We start from the raw sequence: 17,944 nt of genomic DNA, 5'->3' as shown, positions 1-17,944 counted from the left end.
TAAAAGCCGTTAAGAGAAACCTGAGGAGTTATCTTGATATTAGTAAGAAGCATTCTCTTAGGACTCTTTGGGTTGAAAGACAGCTAGTTCCCCAAATTGATGTTAATTTCTCTTGTTAGAGTCTGGGGCATTTTTTCTTGATTTAGTTCCACTGTGCTCCGTGCCCCGTGTGCTCCTCTGATGTTTCATACCTTATCATATCTGTAATCAGGTAAGTCTGGTTCAGTTCCTAGTCTGAGAAATCACTGTACTTTTGTACTATATTTAGTCTTCCAGTTTTACTCCCTCTATGGGAGTGCTTGTGTGTTTGAGAAGTACTCATTTTTCCTGCTTCTGCTAACATATATTACTTCACTGTAAGGGCGTCATCATATTCAACTTGGATTTTGCTTCAGATCTTCTTTTCTTTCAAGTGAGCTTGAGGCTGTTTTGTGAAGAGAGACAAACCTAGAGATTAGAAACTCGTGACACATTGTCAGGGGAGCAAACCACGCCCACACACTCAGCCTCTGTACACAGAGCCCCTCTCCATGCACACTCCCCTAGCCAGCCTGCCCCCTCCCAAGTCACAGTACCCCTTGACAGACAGCCCGGGCACACCCCACCCTGGCATGCCTGCTGTGGACAGTCACACCTCTCCACTCTGACAGGTACACACAGACTAGCACATGCTTCCATACACTCCACACCCCCCCAAAAACAAAGATCATCCCCCCATGTGCCCACAGACGCATGAACCCTTCTTAAGGCCATATACACAGTCACTTACCTGCAGAGACTCTTCTACTCTTGTGGAAATAAGATCACAGATCTGGAGGTCTCTGAGATATGATTATTGCTGTTTATTAAGAAATCCACAGGCAGGAAGCGGTGAAAGGAGTATCACCCTCCAGAAGCTGGGGGACCACTCATCTCAATTCTTAACAAATCAGTTAAACAAGGCCTGTTTTATGTACACAAGTACAGTGCAAGATTTCTCCCAACCTTACATCCTTCCAGAAAATGTTTTTGGGATCCACAGAGGGAGGCCCTTGTACACACAAGTAAACAAACTCATAGTATATATCTGAAAAGTGATTCAAATATGCATTATGAAAACAGAGTGAGTCACAGTAAACAAGATAAAGTTTGTCGTACCTTACGGGGAGACTCAGGTGTCTATCTATATAGATATCATATAGATAGTAAAAGGAAAGGAGTCACAGTATTTGTCCCAAAGAACACAGTATGACATTGAGGGAGTAAAGTAAAAGGATATTTATTGCTGGGTCTTTAACTTATAGAATATATGACATAAATGTCTTCTGATTATGGTGGATGGGGGTTTTCCTCATCACCCGCAACAGACACATCCCCCAGAGACCCACCCTCCTGAGGGACACCGTATGTCTCCTACCCTTCGAACACCCCCCCGCCAGGCAGCGCCCCCGCCCCACAACATACACACATGCAAATCTCCAGAACATCTGGGCCAGGAGGCACAGGGCAGCATCAAAGACCCCTGACTGCTACTGTTTTTAATGACGGCGGTGCCTTTTGCTGGGCTTCAATTGATGGGATTTGGCCTTGGGAGTTTTCACTTCATTATTTATTTCAAAATCATGTTATCTGAGGAGTCACAGTGGCTAAGGATGTCCACATTTTTGTTCCTTCTGTTGTCATCAGTGTCCCAGTTTAGATTAAATCTTGTCTAATAAATATAATGTCATCAAAGGAAAAGTCAGACAATTTTTTTTAATACATTTATTTATTTATTTTTGGCTGCGTTGGGTCTTCATTCCTGTGCACGGGCTTTCTCTAGTTGCGGCGAGCGGGGGCTACTCTTCGTTGCTGTGCGTGGGCTTCTCATTGCGGTGGCTTCTCTTGTTGAGGAGCACGGGCTCTAGGCGCGCGGGCTTCAGTAGTTGTGGCTCATGGGCTCTAGAGCACAGGCTCAGTAGTTGAGGCGCACGGGCTTAGTTGCTCCGCGGCACGTGGGATCTTCCCAGACCAGGGCTCGAAGCCGTGTCCCCTGCACTGGCGGGCGGATTCTTAACCACTGCGCCACCAGGGAAGTCCAGTTCAAACAATTTTGAGAGATGTGTTCTACTTGCTTTTTTTTTTTTTTTGCATGAGACTACAGTTTCAGGAAGAACTGGGCTTCCAGAATATAGAGAGAAGGCAGTATTTGTACCTCAGATGACTAGAGGGCACACAATACTGATGCTGAATACATTTGGGGCAGTTTCAGTAAAAAGCTATGTTTATAAGGAAAAGCAGGATGGGTCTGTTTTTCATCGCTTATCTCAGGATGCAAAGGTTTATGGATGTCGCTGTAATTCATGGCCTTCAGGCTTATCTGGGAATGCAAGGCACTTGAGAATGGAAGCTTTTGGGGGAGACCTGGTGTACTGGCATAGCCAAAATGGCTGAGGCAAAAGGTGAACTATTAGTTTGGCTTTCTCAGTAATGAAGGTTTATAGTGCAGGTTTGGCAGGAAGTGGGTAAGTAAGCAAAATGATCTGTTTATCATAAGCTTCACTGCCTTCACTCTGCTCTAATGTTTGGTCAGCTGGTTATTTCCAAAAGCCTAATATTTTTTGGCCAGCTGGGAATTCTGAATGAATTTCTGTATCGCAGTTTGGTATTAAGTTTCATCAACCCATTGTCATCCTTATACAATTGCTAATATTTGTACGTTTTATGGAATCATATAAAAGTAAGACATCAAATCATTTTATTTATATTAAATTCCGTGATGGCAGCTGTTATAGGAAAATCTTTGTACTTCTTACATTGCAGGGGAAATTTATTCTAACCTTTAATTATGGTAATCACAAGTATGGATTAAGTAGGGACACCATAGAAGATATCGCAAGAGATGGTTTAGCAAGCTGTGTGCATATGGAAATAGAAGTAAGTACTTTCCATTCAATCGATTTCTTTTTAATGTGTAAATGTGTATATATATTTGGGATTGGGGAGGGGGCTACAGTGTGTGGATCTACAATGTGTAGGCCGAACACTGCTAGGCCCAAGAGGAATGCATACAAATTTGTGAGATTTTAAGTTTGTAATTAGCTTAGGGGAAGCAAGATATAAATAATTCAAATGACAGGAGTTAGATTACAATACTAGACATCACCCAAATGCTATGGAGTAAAACTGCCACTCAAGATTTATTTTCTAAGTTATTTCCTCACTAAATTATCCGTTTTTCTTTTTAGAGCACTGGTCTCTGTATAAGTGATATCAGACAAAATGTTTCCTACAGGGTGTGGAACTGGTTCCCCGTCCACACAGGACAGTGGCAGGGCCCTGCCACTGACCTTGTCCCTTCCTTCTCCGGGGAAGACGCATGGGCCATGCTGCCATTTGATTCCAGCTGCTCACTGGTTACTATCTTTTCATACTTTGAGCAATTTAGACTTGCAGATTTCAGGAGATCTTTCTTTCTTCCCCAGTATCTTCCCCCAGTGATCTTCTGTAATTAGAATATACAGAAGTCTCTCTAAAATCAACTCCAGAGTAAAACTAGGAATTTCCTACTCATTTGTTTTAAAAAATATGTGGCTTTATTTAACTATTTGAGATCTTCAAAGACAGTTGATTGGTTTTTTGATATTCCTTTACTATCGACTTGAATCTCCCTTAAAACTTTTTTCCTCTCTGACTTCCGAGAGCAGGAGACTGGGATTCCTTTTCAGCCCTTTGTATTGGTCTAAGTGTTGCCTCGCTTCAGTGAAACAGGTCACGTTTCTTCCAGTTTGTTAATTTTCCTAACTTAAAAATCCTGCAATTCTTATCATTCTGCAGTTGATTGGTTGTACATCCTTAAGAAGGTTTACTTTGTTTCTATGCTAATTAGCCAAAAGAAAGACCTTTTCCCTAAAATGTCTTTCTTGGACAAGGCAGAAACAAAAATTAATGGAACTTTGAGTGCAGAGACTCACCAGCTCCTGTGTCTAACTGTTTCCAGTTTAATGGTTCTGAGTTCTGGCCCCTGTTTTACTTTTTTCCTTCCTGAGAGTTTTTTCCTACTCATTTCCAAGAGGTTGAGTCCATAAACCAGGCTTTATTCCTGACTCTTCCCAGCTAAACCATTTTTCCCAACTGTCCTCCTCATTGACCCTTGTAGACATTGTTTTTGAAAAGAGCCTGTATTTCTTCCCCCTGAATTTTTAAAAACAAAGATTTTGAACGTTAAGTTAAATTATTGATGGTAGGATTGAGGTGGAAGAAACTTTAGAGTCCATTTGGAGTAGCTCTTCCATTTCACAGATAAGGACCCTGATTACTCAGGGAGCTTGAGGGATTTGCACAGAGTCACAGAAGCTGGAGAGCTGCAGCCCTGACCCAGCCCTCCAGATCCTCAGAGCACTACCTGCCACTGCTTCCCTGGTTGTGTGGGCTCCTGGTTAGCAGGGTATCATGAGCTTGGCCTTCCCGTGCTCTGGGTACAGGCTGTGAGAGATGGTAGGAACCAGCCAACCAGGTTGCTGGTTTAGGAACAGGAAGGGCCCAAGTCCATGACAAAAGGGTAACAGAGGAGCCTTTCTCTATGGTAAGATCTCTATCTCCTGGGGCTGCAAGGATGCCTTTTGAAATGTAGAATTGAAATTACTTTTCAGTAATAAAGATGCAGTGAGCATACCTATTTGTCTCTAGCAGTTTTCTCTTTTAAGAGTCATATGCATTAGAATGATTAGTTAGAGGATAACCAGGTAGGACAAATTCTTATTTTTCCAGTGATAATGTGATATTTGATGAGCAGAGAGAAGTAACCTAATCCTGGGATACTTGTAGGAAAATAATAGCTAATTATACAGGTAAAATAAATTCCTCAGTACTTACTACACCCATGTTGTCACGTATCTCCTAAACGATTTCTAAATTGTGTCTGTTTCTAACTGATTATCTTTTCTTTAAATGCATAGGGTGTAAGAAGTTTAAAACATTCCTATTTTGAGCCTCGATACATCCTGGTGGTACCCATGGACAAGAAAAAATATGAGGGCTACTTGAGGAGAAAAGGATTATTCAGTCGTATAGAGATTGAATTTGCTGTCTCCAGAGTAGACCTTTATATTAAAATTAATCAGAAATATCCAGGATATTTTGATGCAGTAGTCAATGCAGGTCAGTAACTTTCAGCAAAGTTTTATTTTTGAAGTGTAAGGTTACTGGGGAAAAATCTGCTCTAAAGTACCTTCTTATTGTTGACCGAATGCAGTTTCTTGTGGTTGTAGGACTGAGGTCCCTGGTTGCTGGCTGGCTATCTGCCAAGGGTGACCCTCAGTTTTTGAGGCTGCTCTCAGGTCCTACCCACATGGCCCCCTCCATCTTCAGGCCAGCAATAGCCCATCAAATCCTACTCATGCTTCGAGTCTCTGCCTTCCTCTTCTGCAACCAGAAAACCTCCTTTTATGGGGATCATGTGATTAGCGTAGGCCCACCTAGATAATCTCCTTTTTGATTAGCCCAAACTCAGTTGATAAGTAACCTTAATTACATTCGTGAAAATCCCTTTGCTATATAACCTAACGTAATCATAGGAGTCGTAGCTCATCATGTTCACAGGTTCTGCCCACCCTCGAGTGTTGGGGGGGTGATTATACAAGGGTGAAGTGTCATTGGGTCTTAGAATTCTGCCTACCACAGTATTCATAAAAGTAGATCTAGTTAAAAAACCATCACCACAGATTGGCTCTATTTTGATATAATTCTGTTGCTTTAACATACATTCTCTTCCTTACTGTAGATGATCTGGATGTTGCCTACCAAACTTTGAGTCAGCTCATTAGAGAATACCTTGGATTGTCGGAGGCAACTGCCAAGAGTTTGGCTCCAACCACAGGTACTGCTCTGTCCCTTTTGTTTGGCATGGAAAGGAAAACAAATCTGTGGGTTGTTATTTGGGGACTCATCAACCTGTTCCCATGGGGCTGGTTCTGACTCTTTAATCCCTGTACTTCCTCTGGTCCCCACAAATAAGATGCATGAGTCAGCCCTCTGGACCAGTCCCTCTGCTTGTCAAGGTGACCATAATGGACCTCACAAGACTTTCCTTTAAGCAGTACCTTGGAGTACCTACTCATGGTAGGTATGGGTCAGCCCCACAGTTCAGAACTCCACCTCCTGGAAGTTTGGCTCCTAAGGGGGCTGAGGTGGTGTTCTGCTTGACAGCATTGTCCCAATCCAAGAGATTCTCTCTCCCTTTCTTTGCATTTCCATAGTCCTCAAAATGTTGCACTACAGAGTATAACGGAAGAGCACTGGTCAGGGGATGTGAGGCTGGTCCCGGCCCTGCTGCCCCCTGGGACAGGCTGCTTAGCTGTTCTGAGCTTCTGTCTTGTTAGATGGAATTAATGCTCCCCACCTGCCTCATGAATCATGCACAGCAAATGACATGGGATATATACGTGCATCTCCTTGGAATCTAGGAATTCTAAAACCCTAAATTAGAATTTTAGTACATGAGTATTTTGAGATGTATTTAACAGTTTCCCCCCAAATCCACCTCACACCCCTTAGGATGGCTACTATGAAAAAGCAAAACAAAACAAAAAATAGAAAATGTGCTGGCAAGGATGTGGAGAAATTAGAAATGTAAAATGGTGTGGCTTCTATGGAAAACAGTATGGTGGTTCCCCAAAACAATTAAAAATAGGATTACCGTATGATCCAGTGGTTCCACTGCTGGGTATCTACCCGAAAGAACTGAAACAAGATGTTGCACAGCCTTTGTACACCCACGTTCACAGCAGCATTATTCACGGTACAGTAGCCCAAAGGTGGAAGTAACCCAGGCAGTCATTGACAGATGAATGGATAAACAAAATATGGTTTATATGTACACGGGAATAGTATTCAGCCTTAAAAACGAAGGAAATTCTGACACCCGCTACAACATGGATAAACCTTGAGAACATTCTGCTAAGTGAAATAACCAAAAACGCATATAGTGCATGATTCTAATCATATGAGGTACCCAGAGTAGACAAATTATAGACACAGAAGGAAGGAGGGTGGTTACCAGGGGCGGGGGGAGAGAGGAACAGGGGCATTGTTTAATGGTGGCAGAGTTTCAGTTTTGCAAGATGGAAAGAGTTCTGAGAATTGGTTGCAGAACAATGTGAGTGTGCTTAACACTGTTGAACCATACACTTAAAAACGGTTAAGATGGCAAATTTTATGTTGCATGTATTTTACCACCACTATAATAATAATAAAAAGCGTGTCCCCCCAGTGGACTGAACTGCATTCACGTATCACATAATGTAGAATATAACGTAAGACTCTTGCTGCTGTGCCGATGCCGTGCAGATGCTCCACAGCTTTGTGTGTACGTGTGGTTTAGCCTTTGTGACTCTGCCCACGTAGGATCTTGCTGGCCGGGTTGCATCCTGGCCAGGCAGAAGCAGGTCCGGTCACGGTTTTGCCGGAGTTCAAACTAACGGTGCTGCTTTGCAACTCTACACAATTTCTCCAGATCAGGTGCCCATGGAATTCTGGAATGAGGTCGGTGTGAAAATGGTAACAACCAACAGATAATGACCGAGGTTTTCCTTCCAGTTGCGTCTCCTAGGAGACAAGTAACCGGAAAGTACCAGAAGAAAGTGCGTGCTGTGAAAGTAGGCCCCTCTGGCGGAGGGAGGGCTGTGCTGTGTCGCGGAGGGGGACGTCTGATGAGCATTGGGTGGTGGTAATCCCGCACGGCCTCCTCCTCCACGTCAGTCTGTTGTTTAGAAAGCTGAGCCTGTCCAGTTGTATCTAATGAGGCTTCCATGGAAGCTCCATGGAAGCTTCTCTTGAGGAAATCTGGCTCCCTTTGCTTTAAATCTTTGCTAGTCCAGCAACCTCTGATGTTTAATTTGGTCCCCTGCATGGACCTGTTCCCATGGGGCTGCCCCCTAGGTGAGAGCAGCCTGCCCCATCCCTGTGCCAGGCCCATCTCCCATTGTGAATTAATAAGTTGTTGCCGTGGCTGTTAAACCAGCCCCTCAGCGGTCTGGAGAAAGCTGAGTCGGTCCCCTGAGCCTGAGCAGTTCCGAGCAACTGAGACAAGCGTGGTTTTCCATCAGCAGCACTGAGGGCGCCTCTCAACTGTGGTTCTTGAGCAAGACTCAGCCTCCACGGCGGCGGGGTGCGGCCCCCAGCTTGTCCTGCTCTGCAGCCATCAGGAGCACTTGAGTACTGGCTGTAGCTGCCACTTGGCAAATTAACAGACCAGATAATGTGCGCATAGAAAATAGACTCCTGTTTTGAAGGGTTTTATGAAACTTCATTTATTTGGACTAATTAGGTTAGACCTGTCTGATTTAATGAAAAGTATGAATTATGGAATTTGTAAGTAAGAGTGTTCTCACTCTCAGATACGTTGAATACCTGAAACTGGTCCATCCAGTTACTGACTAATTGAATCCCAGCTTTTAAAAGTAGATGGGTAGGTTTGTACTTAATATACCAAATCATTGACCTCAATAGACGCCAGTTTTTCTGACAAGTTTACTATTTGTAAACTAATGTGTTTTCTTAAGAAGCCAAACCCTCTATTTTATTTATACAGTTCATCTGTGGAGGAAGTTACTTTTTTTCAGTTGATAGTTTAAGGATAAATTTGCACATAAGGTGATTTTTGTGGAGGCCAGATATTATTCAAGTATTTAAAAATTGTAATTAACATAGTCCTTATTAATAAGCTTATAAGTGTCTCTGGTGGCCCAGGAGTAGAGCCAGCGGCCCCTCTGAGTCTCAGGGCTGTGAGGTACACGCGGGCCAGATGTTAACAGGTGTACTGCAGGAGAGCAGAGCCCAACCATAATCACCTCAAAATGAATCTCGTGGCTCCCTGAGGAGGGCCCAGAGCCCCAGAGGGTCACTGCCACAGGCCTGGCTGGCTGTCAACTCTTGGCCTCCCCTCTGAGCTGGGTCACTCTGATTTTAGATTCTGTGGTTTAGCTATATCTACATAAAGACTTACATAACTTACATAAATGTAAATGGGATCCCTAGAAGCAAAAATCCATAATTTTAGTATACTGGAATAATTTTCATGTATAACTGAGCTGTCAAAGGTAAGAAATTAAAATAAAAAATATTTAAGATTCTATGAAAGCCAGTTTTTATGTCTGAGCAATTAAAAAACTGGACTGGAAATGGGAAGCCTTAGTTTTGCATTCTAACTTTCATCAATAATCATTAACTTGATTAGAGAAATCACTTGAACTCCCATTTCTAAGAAACAAAACCCAAACAACTCTATATAATGTTCTGGAGCATTTTAGAATCTGATCTTCCAGAGTTGAGGTTTTCCCTAATCAGGCTAGACCGTCCATCTGTATATTCAGCTTCAGTACAGAGAGAAATCTGATGGGCAATGGCATTGTTTTCATAGAAGCAGTGTCAGTGCAAAGTGAAAATGATTGCCAAACATTTGAAGTAATAATACATAGCTTTATCTGTAGTAATTTCATGTTACGAATTTGTAACTGAGAATGCAATTTTAAATTCTACTCTTAATGTTGAGAGTGGAATAAAGTGAAGAAAGAAAGCCCAGTGTTTATCCAGATTTCAGTACAGCGGCCCATCAGCCTGGACCCAGAAGTGCAAACCTTCACCAGAGGAGAGACTAATTAAATTTCCATTAGCTGCATGTATAAAATAGTAACTTTGGGTACAGAGTGATTATAAACCCGCAGGATCTTTGGGTACAGAGTGATCATAAACCCTCAGGATCTACCGTTAATTAAAAATGTATATCAGTTAAGGTACAGAATTGTCTTTTTTTCCCCTATAACAATGCAGATAATATTCATTTCTAAAGCAGGAAGATTTTTAAAAATCCTGAGTAAACAATATTATGTCTATAAAATAAGGAAAAACTCACTATATTCAGAACTCAGTATATGGCATGCCTTTACTCTCCATTCGTCTCTTTACAACTGATTTCTGGAATAGTACTTCCTGCAAAGCTTTTAAATAGCTGATCCAACCACCACCCTGAGTTCTCGCTATAGAGATCATAAAATAGAATTTTATTTGAAAATCATTATTTAGAATTCTGACTAATGATAGAGAAAAATGATGATGGTGATGATGAGTCAAAGAGGGGAAAATTGAGCAATTTACTAGTCCATAAAGTGGTGCCTTTGTCCCTAATAAAGGTCATGGTATCATTTGGCAAGTTATGTGAATTGTTAAATTGCAAAAGTGGGGGGAAAAACTCGTGTCTGATTATAGGAAACCAGGAGGGCTTAGATGGAAAGAACCTTCAGCATTGGATTTCACTATTCTTATATTTTTCTATTTTGTTAAAAGATACGTTCTTATTGTGGTAAAAAAAACAAACCATAAAATTTTCCATTTTAGCCATTCTAGATGTACACCTAGAAGGCATTAATTGTATTCACTGCCTATTTTAAATATTTTTTACCACTCCAAACAGAAACTCTATACCCATTGAGCAAAATAACCAACACCCACCCTGCCCCACCCCCGGCCAGCCCCCTGGTGACCTCTAATCTGCTTTCTGTCTCTATGAACTTGCCTAGTCTAGATATTTTTACTGTTCTCACATTTTATTTTAACCTTGTTTCTTGACTATGTTTGTGTTTTAATTTATAACTGTTGTAAACTAGGGTGATCAGAATGACAAACAGGGCAGCCGCTCAGAAACCCCACCAAGTGGTAAGGTTTTCCTTTCTCCCCATCTCCTCCTGGTCCCTGGAGACATCTGGCTTGACTGGGTGCTCGGGGTACACTCCCAGGCTAGGAGGTTCAGGAAGAACCCGGAGTAGTCTGAGCACCTCCTGCTTTGTGGGGAGAGAAGGGCTGGTGGCCAGGAGCCTGGCTGGCTTCTGGGGATAGACCACCCTGGGCTCACCGCAGAGGTCTGATGTGGTTTGGACTCTCTGAGTATCAGGTCTCCCCAAGAGTAAGCTGAGACTAGTTTCTTCAAGGCTGTTCTAGACTGGTGTGCCGCCTCCGAAGTGACCACTAGCATTTCAGAGCTGTGTCCTAAGGACTGGGTTACGATGATATACGGGTCACCAGAATATACCAGGGCTTCTACCCTAAACAAGTGCCTGCTGGGGCGATTGTGTCAAGAGACCAGAATCACTCTAAGAATATGCTCCAGTGGTGATGACTAAAGGAAGCAACCCCCTTCTGCAACACTGGCATGGTTAGTGGCCTCTGAGAGCCATTTCTTTTTTTCTGTAAATCTATTTATTTATTTATTTTTGGCGGCATTGGGTCTTCGTTGCTGTGTGAGGGCTTTCTCTAGTTGCGGCGAGCGGGGGCTACTCTTTGTTGTGGCACGTGGGCTTCTCATTGCGGTGGCTTCTCTTGTTGTGGAGCACGGGCTTTAGGCGCATGGGCTTCAGTAGTTGTGGCACGCGGGCTCTAGTAGTTGCAGCACGTGGGCTTCAGTAGTTGTGGCTCATGGGCTCTAGAGCGCAGGCTCAGTAGTTGTGGCGCATGGGCTTAGTTGCTCCGCGGCATGTGGGATCTTCCCGGACCAGGGCTCGAAGCCGTGTCCCCTGCATTGCCAGATGGATTCTTAACCACTGCGCCACCAGGGAATCCCCTGAGACCCATTTTTGAATCCAGGGTAGTACTTGGAGGGAAGTGGTTGCCCTGGGGGTGGGGTGGGGTAGCAGCTTGGATGGTGGATCCTCAGGAGCAGCTTCCCTGAGCCATGGTGCCTTGTGATTCCATCAGATCTATTCTTTCCTTCCTTCCTCCATTCACCACTTACTTACTGAGTGCCTGCTGAGCTTCTGCACCTTGCTAGGTACTGGTACAATGGCATGACTCCTCACAGAGCTCGCAGTTTCTTTATGGGACAAGGAGAAAGGCCGGTAAACAAGGAAACAAATGGGGCTTCATCTGGCTTAGCTGTCCATCCCCTAGTTTCTACCATGAAAAGCAGCATTGACCCTTAAGGTGGTGAAATTTTAAATCTCATTCACTTAGAAAATTCTCTGGCCACTCTCAGACCTAGATATAAATTTTGGTTCTGTGAAGAAGCCTCTCTGTGTTTATTCATAAAAGTTTCTGTTTTCAGTTGACTAAAAATTGCTCTAATTCCATTAAATAAGTGAATTATAGGCACTAGTATCCCCACGGAGAAGGAACGGTTAAATTCTTCGATATGTGTAATTTTATTCTTTTCAAGATCCCAGGTGCATCAAAAAAAAGAAAAGATCTTTTTGGTTATTAATTTCTAAAGTTACATCATCATATTTGTTAAGATGTTTTTAGCTAACTTTTTTTATATTAAAGCGGGAGCTGCCTCTAGCAAGAAGACTTCCTCTGGGGTGCCAGCACACCTGGTTCCATCCCCAAGGCACTTGGCGAAACTGCAAGCAGATGGCCAGATAACAGAGCATCTCTCTGGAATGCAGATTCCTGCAAAGGTCCCTGAAAATCAGAGCCTAGCTCCCTCCCGGAACCAGGAGCTGACTCAGGAGGGAGCAACCCATCAAAAAGAGCTTTCTCCCAATAGCCAGGTCAGCGCTTTGCCTCCGCCACAGCCCAGCTCATCAGCGCTTGGTATTCCTCAGCAGGCCCAAGACTTATCCCCAAGCTGGAAGGAAGGGGATGCTCAACAATCAGATCTTTCTTCAGAAACAGTAACCACAAATCTCCCTGGGAATGAGGCACAGACATCTCGCAGAAAGCAGGTGAAGGGGGGCAGTCTGCCATCACTCCTTCCCAAGGGCCTTCTCAGCACCCTGACCCACCGTCAGCCCACAGCCCTCAGCTGGAACAGGATGAAGAATCAGGGGAGGCCAAGGTAACCCCCACTGGCCCTCTCCGCTCTGAACTTCCACAGGGATCTGACCCAACATCCCTTAGTCCTCAGAGAACCCAGGATGAGGACACTGGGTCAGCCAGTCTCCCACCCAGCAGTTCCCATCATGATCCTCCAAGAGATCCTTCTGGTCCCAACGAGGCCAAGAAGCTTGGACCACCTCTGGGAGATTCTCAACAACCTCTGGAGGAGGGAATCCCCAAAGCAGAAGTTGTTCGGGTTGACACTCCTTACCCAGAATTGCCGCATCCCCAGGACTCAGCCAATACCAAACAGACCCAGGACAGGGAACACCCGGTGACTTTGCCTCCCAGAAGCCGGCTGGCTCCCACCAGGCTGCCCCAGCCCCGGGTCCTTGCTCCTCTCCAGAGTCGGAGGCGCACACCCAAACTCCCCCCCCACCCAGCAGACAGGAGGCTCTCGGAACAGCCTCAGATCAAACTATGACTCCCTCTCCCAGGCCCCCGCTAGCTCAGGAAGGAGACCCCAGTAAACTTCCTCCTACCGGCACCCCCCATTCCAAGGAGCCACACAGCCTGAGCCCCCATCCGGGCCACAGTCCCCAGCAAGTCCAGGAAGAGAAAGTCAGGGAGATGAAGCTCCCCCTTATCAGGCCCCCGGTGCAGGAGCTGGCACCACAGGCCGCCCCTGACCCGCCCGAGGAAGGGGAGGTTCAGGTAGTCAAGCTCCCTCAAATTCCCGCTCCCTTCTCAGAACAGCTGCCTCAGAACACAGGGGCCCTTCCTCATGATTTGAGGCCTGCAAAGGAGAGGCAAGCTCCCAAGGCAGGCTACTCCTCCATCAAGAAGATTCCAGATGTACAGGCCTTGCCCCCAAACCAAGAGCCAGTACAGCAGACAGGAGCTAGGAAAAAAAAAATAACCCCTATCCACAGAGACAGCTAAAGGGCCCTCACAGCTGAAAAGGGCACCACCTGGAGGCCACGAGGCATCCTTGCAGCCAGAATCCCAGAGTAAGCCGGCTCCCCCAGAGGCCCCCAGCCACCCTAACCGGAGCCCTCAGGGGGACTGGAGAGGGAAAGTCCAATCACCAGCCATTCCTGAACCATCCCATGCTGAACCATTGCCTAAAGATGCCCAGATACAGGAAGAGAGAAGGGGAAAAGTACATTATTCCAGAAGAAAGGCCCATGCCAACCTCCTCGCAAATGACCTGGTTCAGAAAGTAGCCATGTCCAAGAAAGGACCATCTTTGAAAAGAGACAATTTTGGAGGATTATCTCAAGAAAATATAACTACCCTCAGTGGTGATCAACCAACTCCAGGGGGTCAACCCCCACAAAGGAGACCTCTCCAGAGTGAGGGGGCCTCTGCAGAGTCAGCACCCGATGCTTCTGCTGCCAGGGAGCACCCAAGGCGAAAAAAAAGAGGTTCATAGAAGGGGAAGGTCTCAGAAGGGAGAGGCTGCTTCGGACCCCCAGAGCGGCATGGTGTGGTCCCCGCCCAGCAGCCTGTCAAAGAGACCCAAGCCCATCAGGGGACCAGTCAGACCAGAGAGAGCTCTGTCCAAAGGGACGGTGCTTCCAGGCAGCAAGCCAAAGAGAGAGGCACCCGGAAACACAGGGGAGCACCCCAGAATCAGGCGTCTGCTGGGGAGCAGGGCAACTGGAAGGGTAGGCTGTGAGCTCAGGGCAGTCAGAGCACCAAGGTGTAAGCCGTCCCTGGGCCACCAGCTCACGAACGTCTGCGCCCCCTAAAGCAGTGCCATCCAGAATGGAAAGCTATGGCCAGGGCGCTGTGGTCTGTACTCTGGCTTCCCTCGGCAACCCCTAGTCAGCATAGATGGGAGGCCCCCCCGTTGGATTATTAGAAGGCAGTTAACCTTTGCACATGTGTGCCTCTTTTGTGGCTCACCCTCGCAGCCTGGAAGAGCAGCCCTGTGGTGGGGTACACCAGCATGCGGTGCCCCTGCTCCAGCAGAGAGAGCTGGTCTGAAACGTTGGTGCCAGCCAGGAGGCTTTGTGTCCAGACTTGGACAGATTCCAGCATGACTTCAGGCTCTGGCTGAAGCAGTGCTGAATTGCCATTAAGCTTTCTTTTATTCATTAGGAAAATTCACTTTTAGATTAGAAAATTCTCTCATGCTTCTTGCGTTATCAAGGGATCCAGAAGCAAAAAGAACTCTGAGAAAGGAATCCTTTGCAGTTTCTGGGTCTTGGTCTCTCCCACAAACATTGCAAACCCACAGTTAATTTGTGGGAAGAGGACAAGTGATCGAGAGCTTCCGATTTGCATTGGCTTATACTGCCTGAAACTTATTTTGTTTGAAATGGACACCTTCCTTCTCTCTTTGAAGGGGAACCTCATGTAAATTAGCTCATGCTTTCGTTATGCCAAACCAGCTGGTTAAAAGAATTAGTAGGGAGAAAACTGAGGCGAATCCACTTTTTATTTATCTATTCATAACATCAGGATTCTTTTGCTGGCAAGTGACAGGAATCCAACCTGAGCCAGCTTATGTGAATCTTTTAGAAGGGAGGGGAGTATGTCACTCAACCAAACTCTGGGGAGGGCAGAGGGGCAGCAGAACCTCAGAGAGATTGGGGACCATCTCTGAACATAACCAGAACTGTCATCATCTCCAGTATTTTCGTCATCTGCTGGACCCTTGTCATCTCCTAGAATCTTGTCATCTCCAGGACTCTTATCATTTCTCATCTCTGTTTTTTTCTCCGTGTTGGCTTCATCTCTATGATATAAATGACTACATATCAGTTTCTGCACATGGCAGGGAATATGACCATCAGTAGCTCTTAAATTTTACATTTGGTATTATATCTGGCACCTCCCACTACCAGAAAGTGATTAACTCACATGCTCCTTGGTCCCTAAGATTTAAAAAATTATATTCAGGGAAAGATTCTGATTGGCCCAGCGTGGGTCAGATGCTCGTTCCACAGCCAATTTACTCTGGCTGGGGACAGGGCACATTTCGATATACTCACTGGGTTCAATCCTGTGAACCCTAGCATCCACATAAAAGAGAATAACCGTAAGCAGAGCAACCAGTTTAATATTTAACTCTCGAGAATTTACAAGATATTTATTGAGTACTTACTGTGTGTACATGTTAAGCTGGGTTTGGCATCCTGTATTTTAAAAATGTAACTGATGACTACATGCCTGTGTAAACATGTCTTATCTTACACAAAGAGCATGTGTCCATAAAACTTGTGTGTATGTTGAGTGTTATTTCAAGTGCAGAAGAGGGAATTGATATTTTTATAATCCAGGATGCAGGACTCTTCTTGTATAATGAAGAGCCTATGTTATGCTAATAATTATCCTCTGATTTGTCTGGTTTGTCCAAGACGAAATGAATAAGGTGAATTTTTTAACATCTCATAACTTATTTTTCTTAAGTTAGTTCAAGTCCCCCAACAAGCATTGATTAAGTACTTCATATATGCCAGACACTGTGATAGTTTCTACATAGAGTAAGATGGTGAGGACACTTCAAGGAGCTCTCTTTTCTCAAGGGAGACGGATAGGAGGGTTTATTACATGTGATCAGGGCAGCTGGAGGCCCCACAGCACGCTAGGATAGGGTTAGCATCAAATAGAGAAGGAAACTCATTTATTAACTTTTCCAGAAAGCCATAAGAATACTAAGAAAGGACACCGAATTCAGGCTGGGATGTGAGAACTGGATCAGAAATCACTTCCAAGAGGAAGTCATCCTTTCAGCCAAGTCCTCAAGGTTGCAGAGCGGTCAGCAGACTGATGGGAGGGAAGGGAAGGTCTCAGAAGAGGGAACAGCATATGCCTAAGTGTGGAGGGAAGAGCAGGCGTTGCATCTTCTGGACCGAAGTGTCAGGAGAGCTATAGACGTACGTAGCTCCAAAGGGCACATTGTGCTGTGCTCGTGAGATTGGAAACTTGATCTTCTGACAGTGGGGAGCCATTGAATGGTGAAATTTTTTTTATCTTACAGGCATCTGTTTCGAGTCAGCGTAGAGGATCACTTTAAAGAGGGCAATTTAGATGGCAGCAGGAATGCTGGGAAGCTATTGCACTGGTCCTGACAGGAAGGTAGTAAGGGCCTGAAATAAGGCATTGTGGCAGGAACGGGCAGATTCAAGATATTGGACTGGATGTAACGGGAGTGCAGACTGGGAAAGAGAGGAGGAAAATCAGGATACCCACCCACCTTTAGGACCTGTGTATGGGGCATTTTAGAGGCACTAGTACCTCACTTGGGTGAAAAACTTTAGAAATTTCCTTGGTCTTCTCCTCGGGCAGCTGTTTCTGAGGCTCCTTAAGGCATTTGGGGCTGCATTTTCATTAGGGTTCTCATGCAAAGTGAGATGCCAAATTTCCCATCTTTTGACTCGGGAGAAGCTCTAACGCCCTTCCCTGGGGTCCATGATGGTGTCAGGTTCGTGTTTGTGTTTTGGTCGTATAAACATCTCAGATTCAGTGCAGCTGGACATTTTGTTTGTTGTTCAAGGAGAGGAATAGAAAAGATTACCAACTCCTCCCTTGGTGAGAGGTTTTTAACAGCTATTATTGATTTTTCTTGGTATAAGGGGAACTTCTGCTTTTTAATTGTAGAACATAAATATTTAAAAATTGTCATTTTCCATCTACATTTACAAACAAAGTTCATATCACTTTCATATGCTATGTTCCTCAGCAAAGTGATCTTTATGGGGAAAAAAAAGAACGTTGTGGACTTTAGTCATTCTATTAGCTAATACAATCTTCAGCTTTTTAAAAGAAGTCTGGCATTTAGTATTCAAATCAACAGAGATGATAATTCCACTGGGTGCAAGAGCCTTCTTCAAATATTTAAAGAGCTAAATCAATTCTTTTCAAACCTCAAAAGATAATTGGACAAAGGGTAATTTGGTAGTAATTTACAGAAGGGGAAGTAAAAATGGCCAAAAAATATGTCAAAAAGTATTTAAGTTTCACTATCACCGTAAGTCAAAACAGAATAGACTTTTTTGGGTACCAGAGTGGCAAAGATGGAAAACAAATGTCTGTTCTTGGTGAGGCTCAGGGTCAATGCACTTTCTCTGTCATCATTGAGAAGGTAAATGGGCACAACTTTTCTGGGGACAGCTTTACAGTACCTGTCAGAGCCTTCAAATATTGCATGTCTTTAACCTAGCAATTCCAA

At 44.6% G+C, this 17,944-nt stretch overlaps 1 protein-coding gene across 7 annotated transcripts in view; it reads left to right on the top strand.

Moving 5' to 3' along the window:
* Window positions 1–17,944, top strand: part of LRGUK (leucine rich repeats and guanylate kinase domain containing) — a 119,630-nt gene that overhangs the window by 71,154 nt on the left and 30,532 nt on the right. For all 7 annotated transcript variants that reach the window (XR_004351557.1, XR_004351558.1, XM_032644064.1 and 4 more), the window contains 3 exons: window positions 2,782–2,895; window positions 4,917–5,118; window positions 5,741–5,836. Coding sequence is in view for 5 of the 7 variants with exons in the window: in XM_032644064.1 (XP_032499955.1) it covers window positions 2,782–2,895; window positions 4,917–5,118; window positions 5,741–5,836 (412 nt within the window). In the remaining 2 variants the exon portion in view is untranslated. The remainder of the gene's footprint in view (window positions 1–2,781; window positions 2,896–4,916; window positions 5,119–5,740; window positions 5,837–17,944) is intronic.

This window comes from Phocoena sinus, chromosome 9, assembly GCF_008692025.1.
Source record: "Phocoena sinus isolate mPhoSin1 chromosome 9, mPhoSin1.pri, whole genome shotgun sequence".
NCBI classification, from domain to species: Eukaryota; Metazoa; Chordata; class Mammalia; order Artiodactyla; family Phocoenidae; genus Phocoena; species Phocoena sinus.
This window is presented reverse-complemented; position numbering and strand designations above follow the sequence as displayed.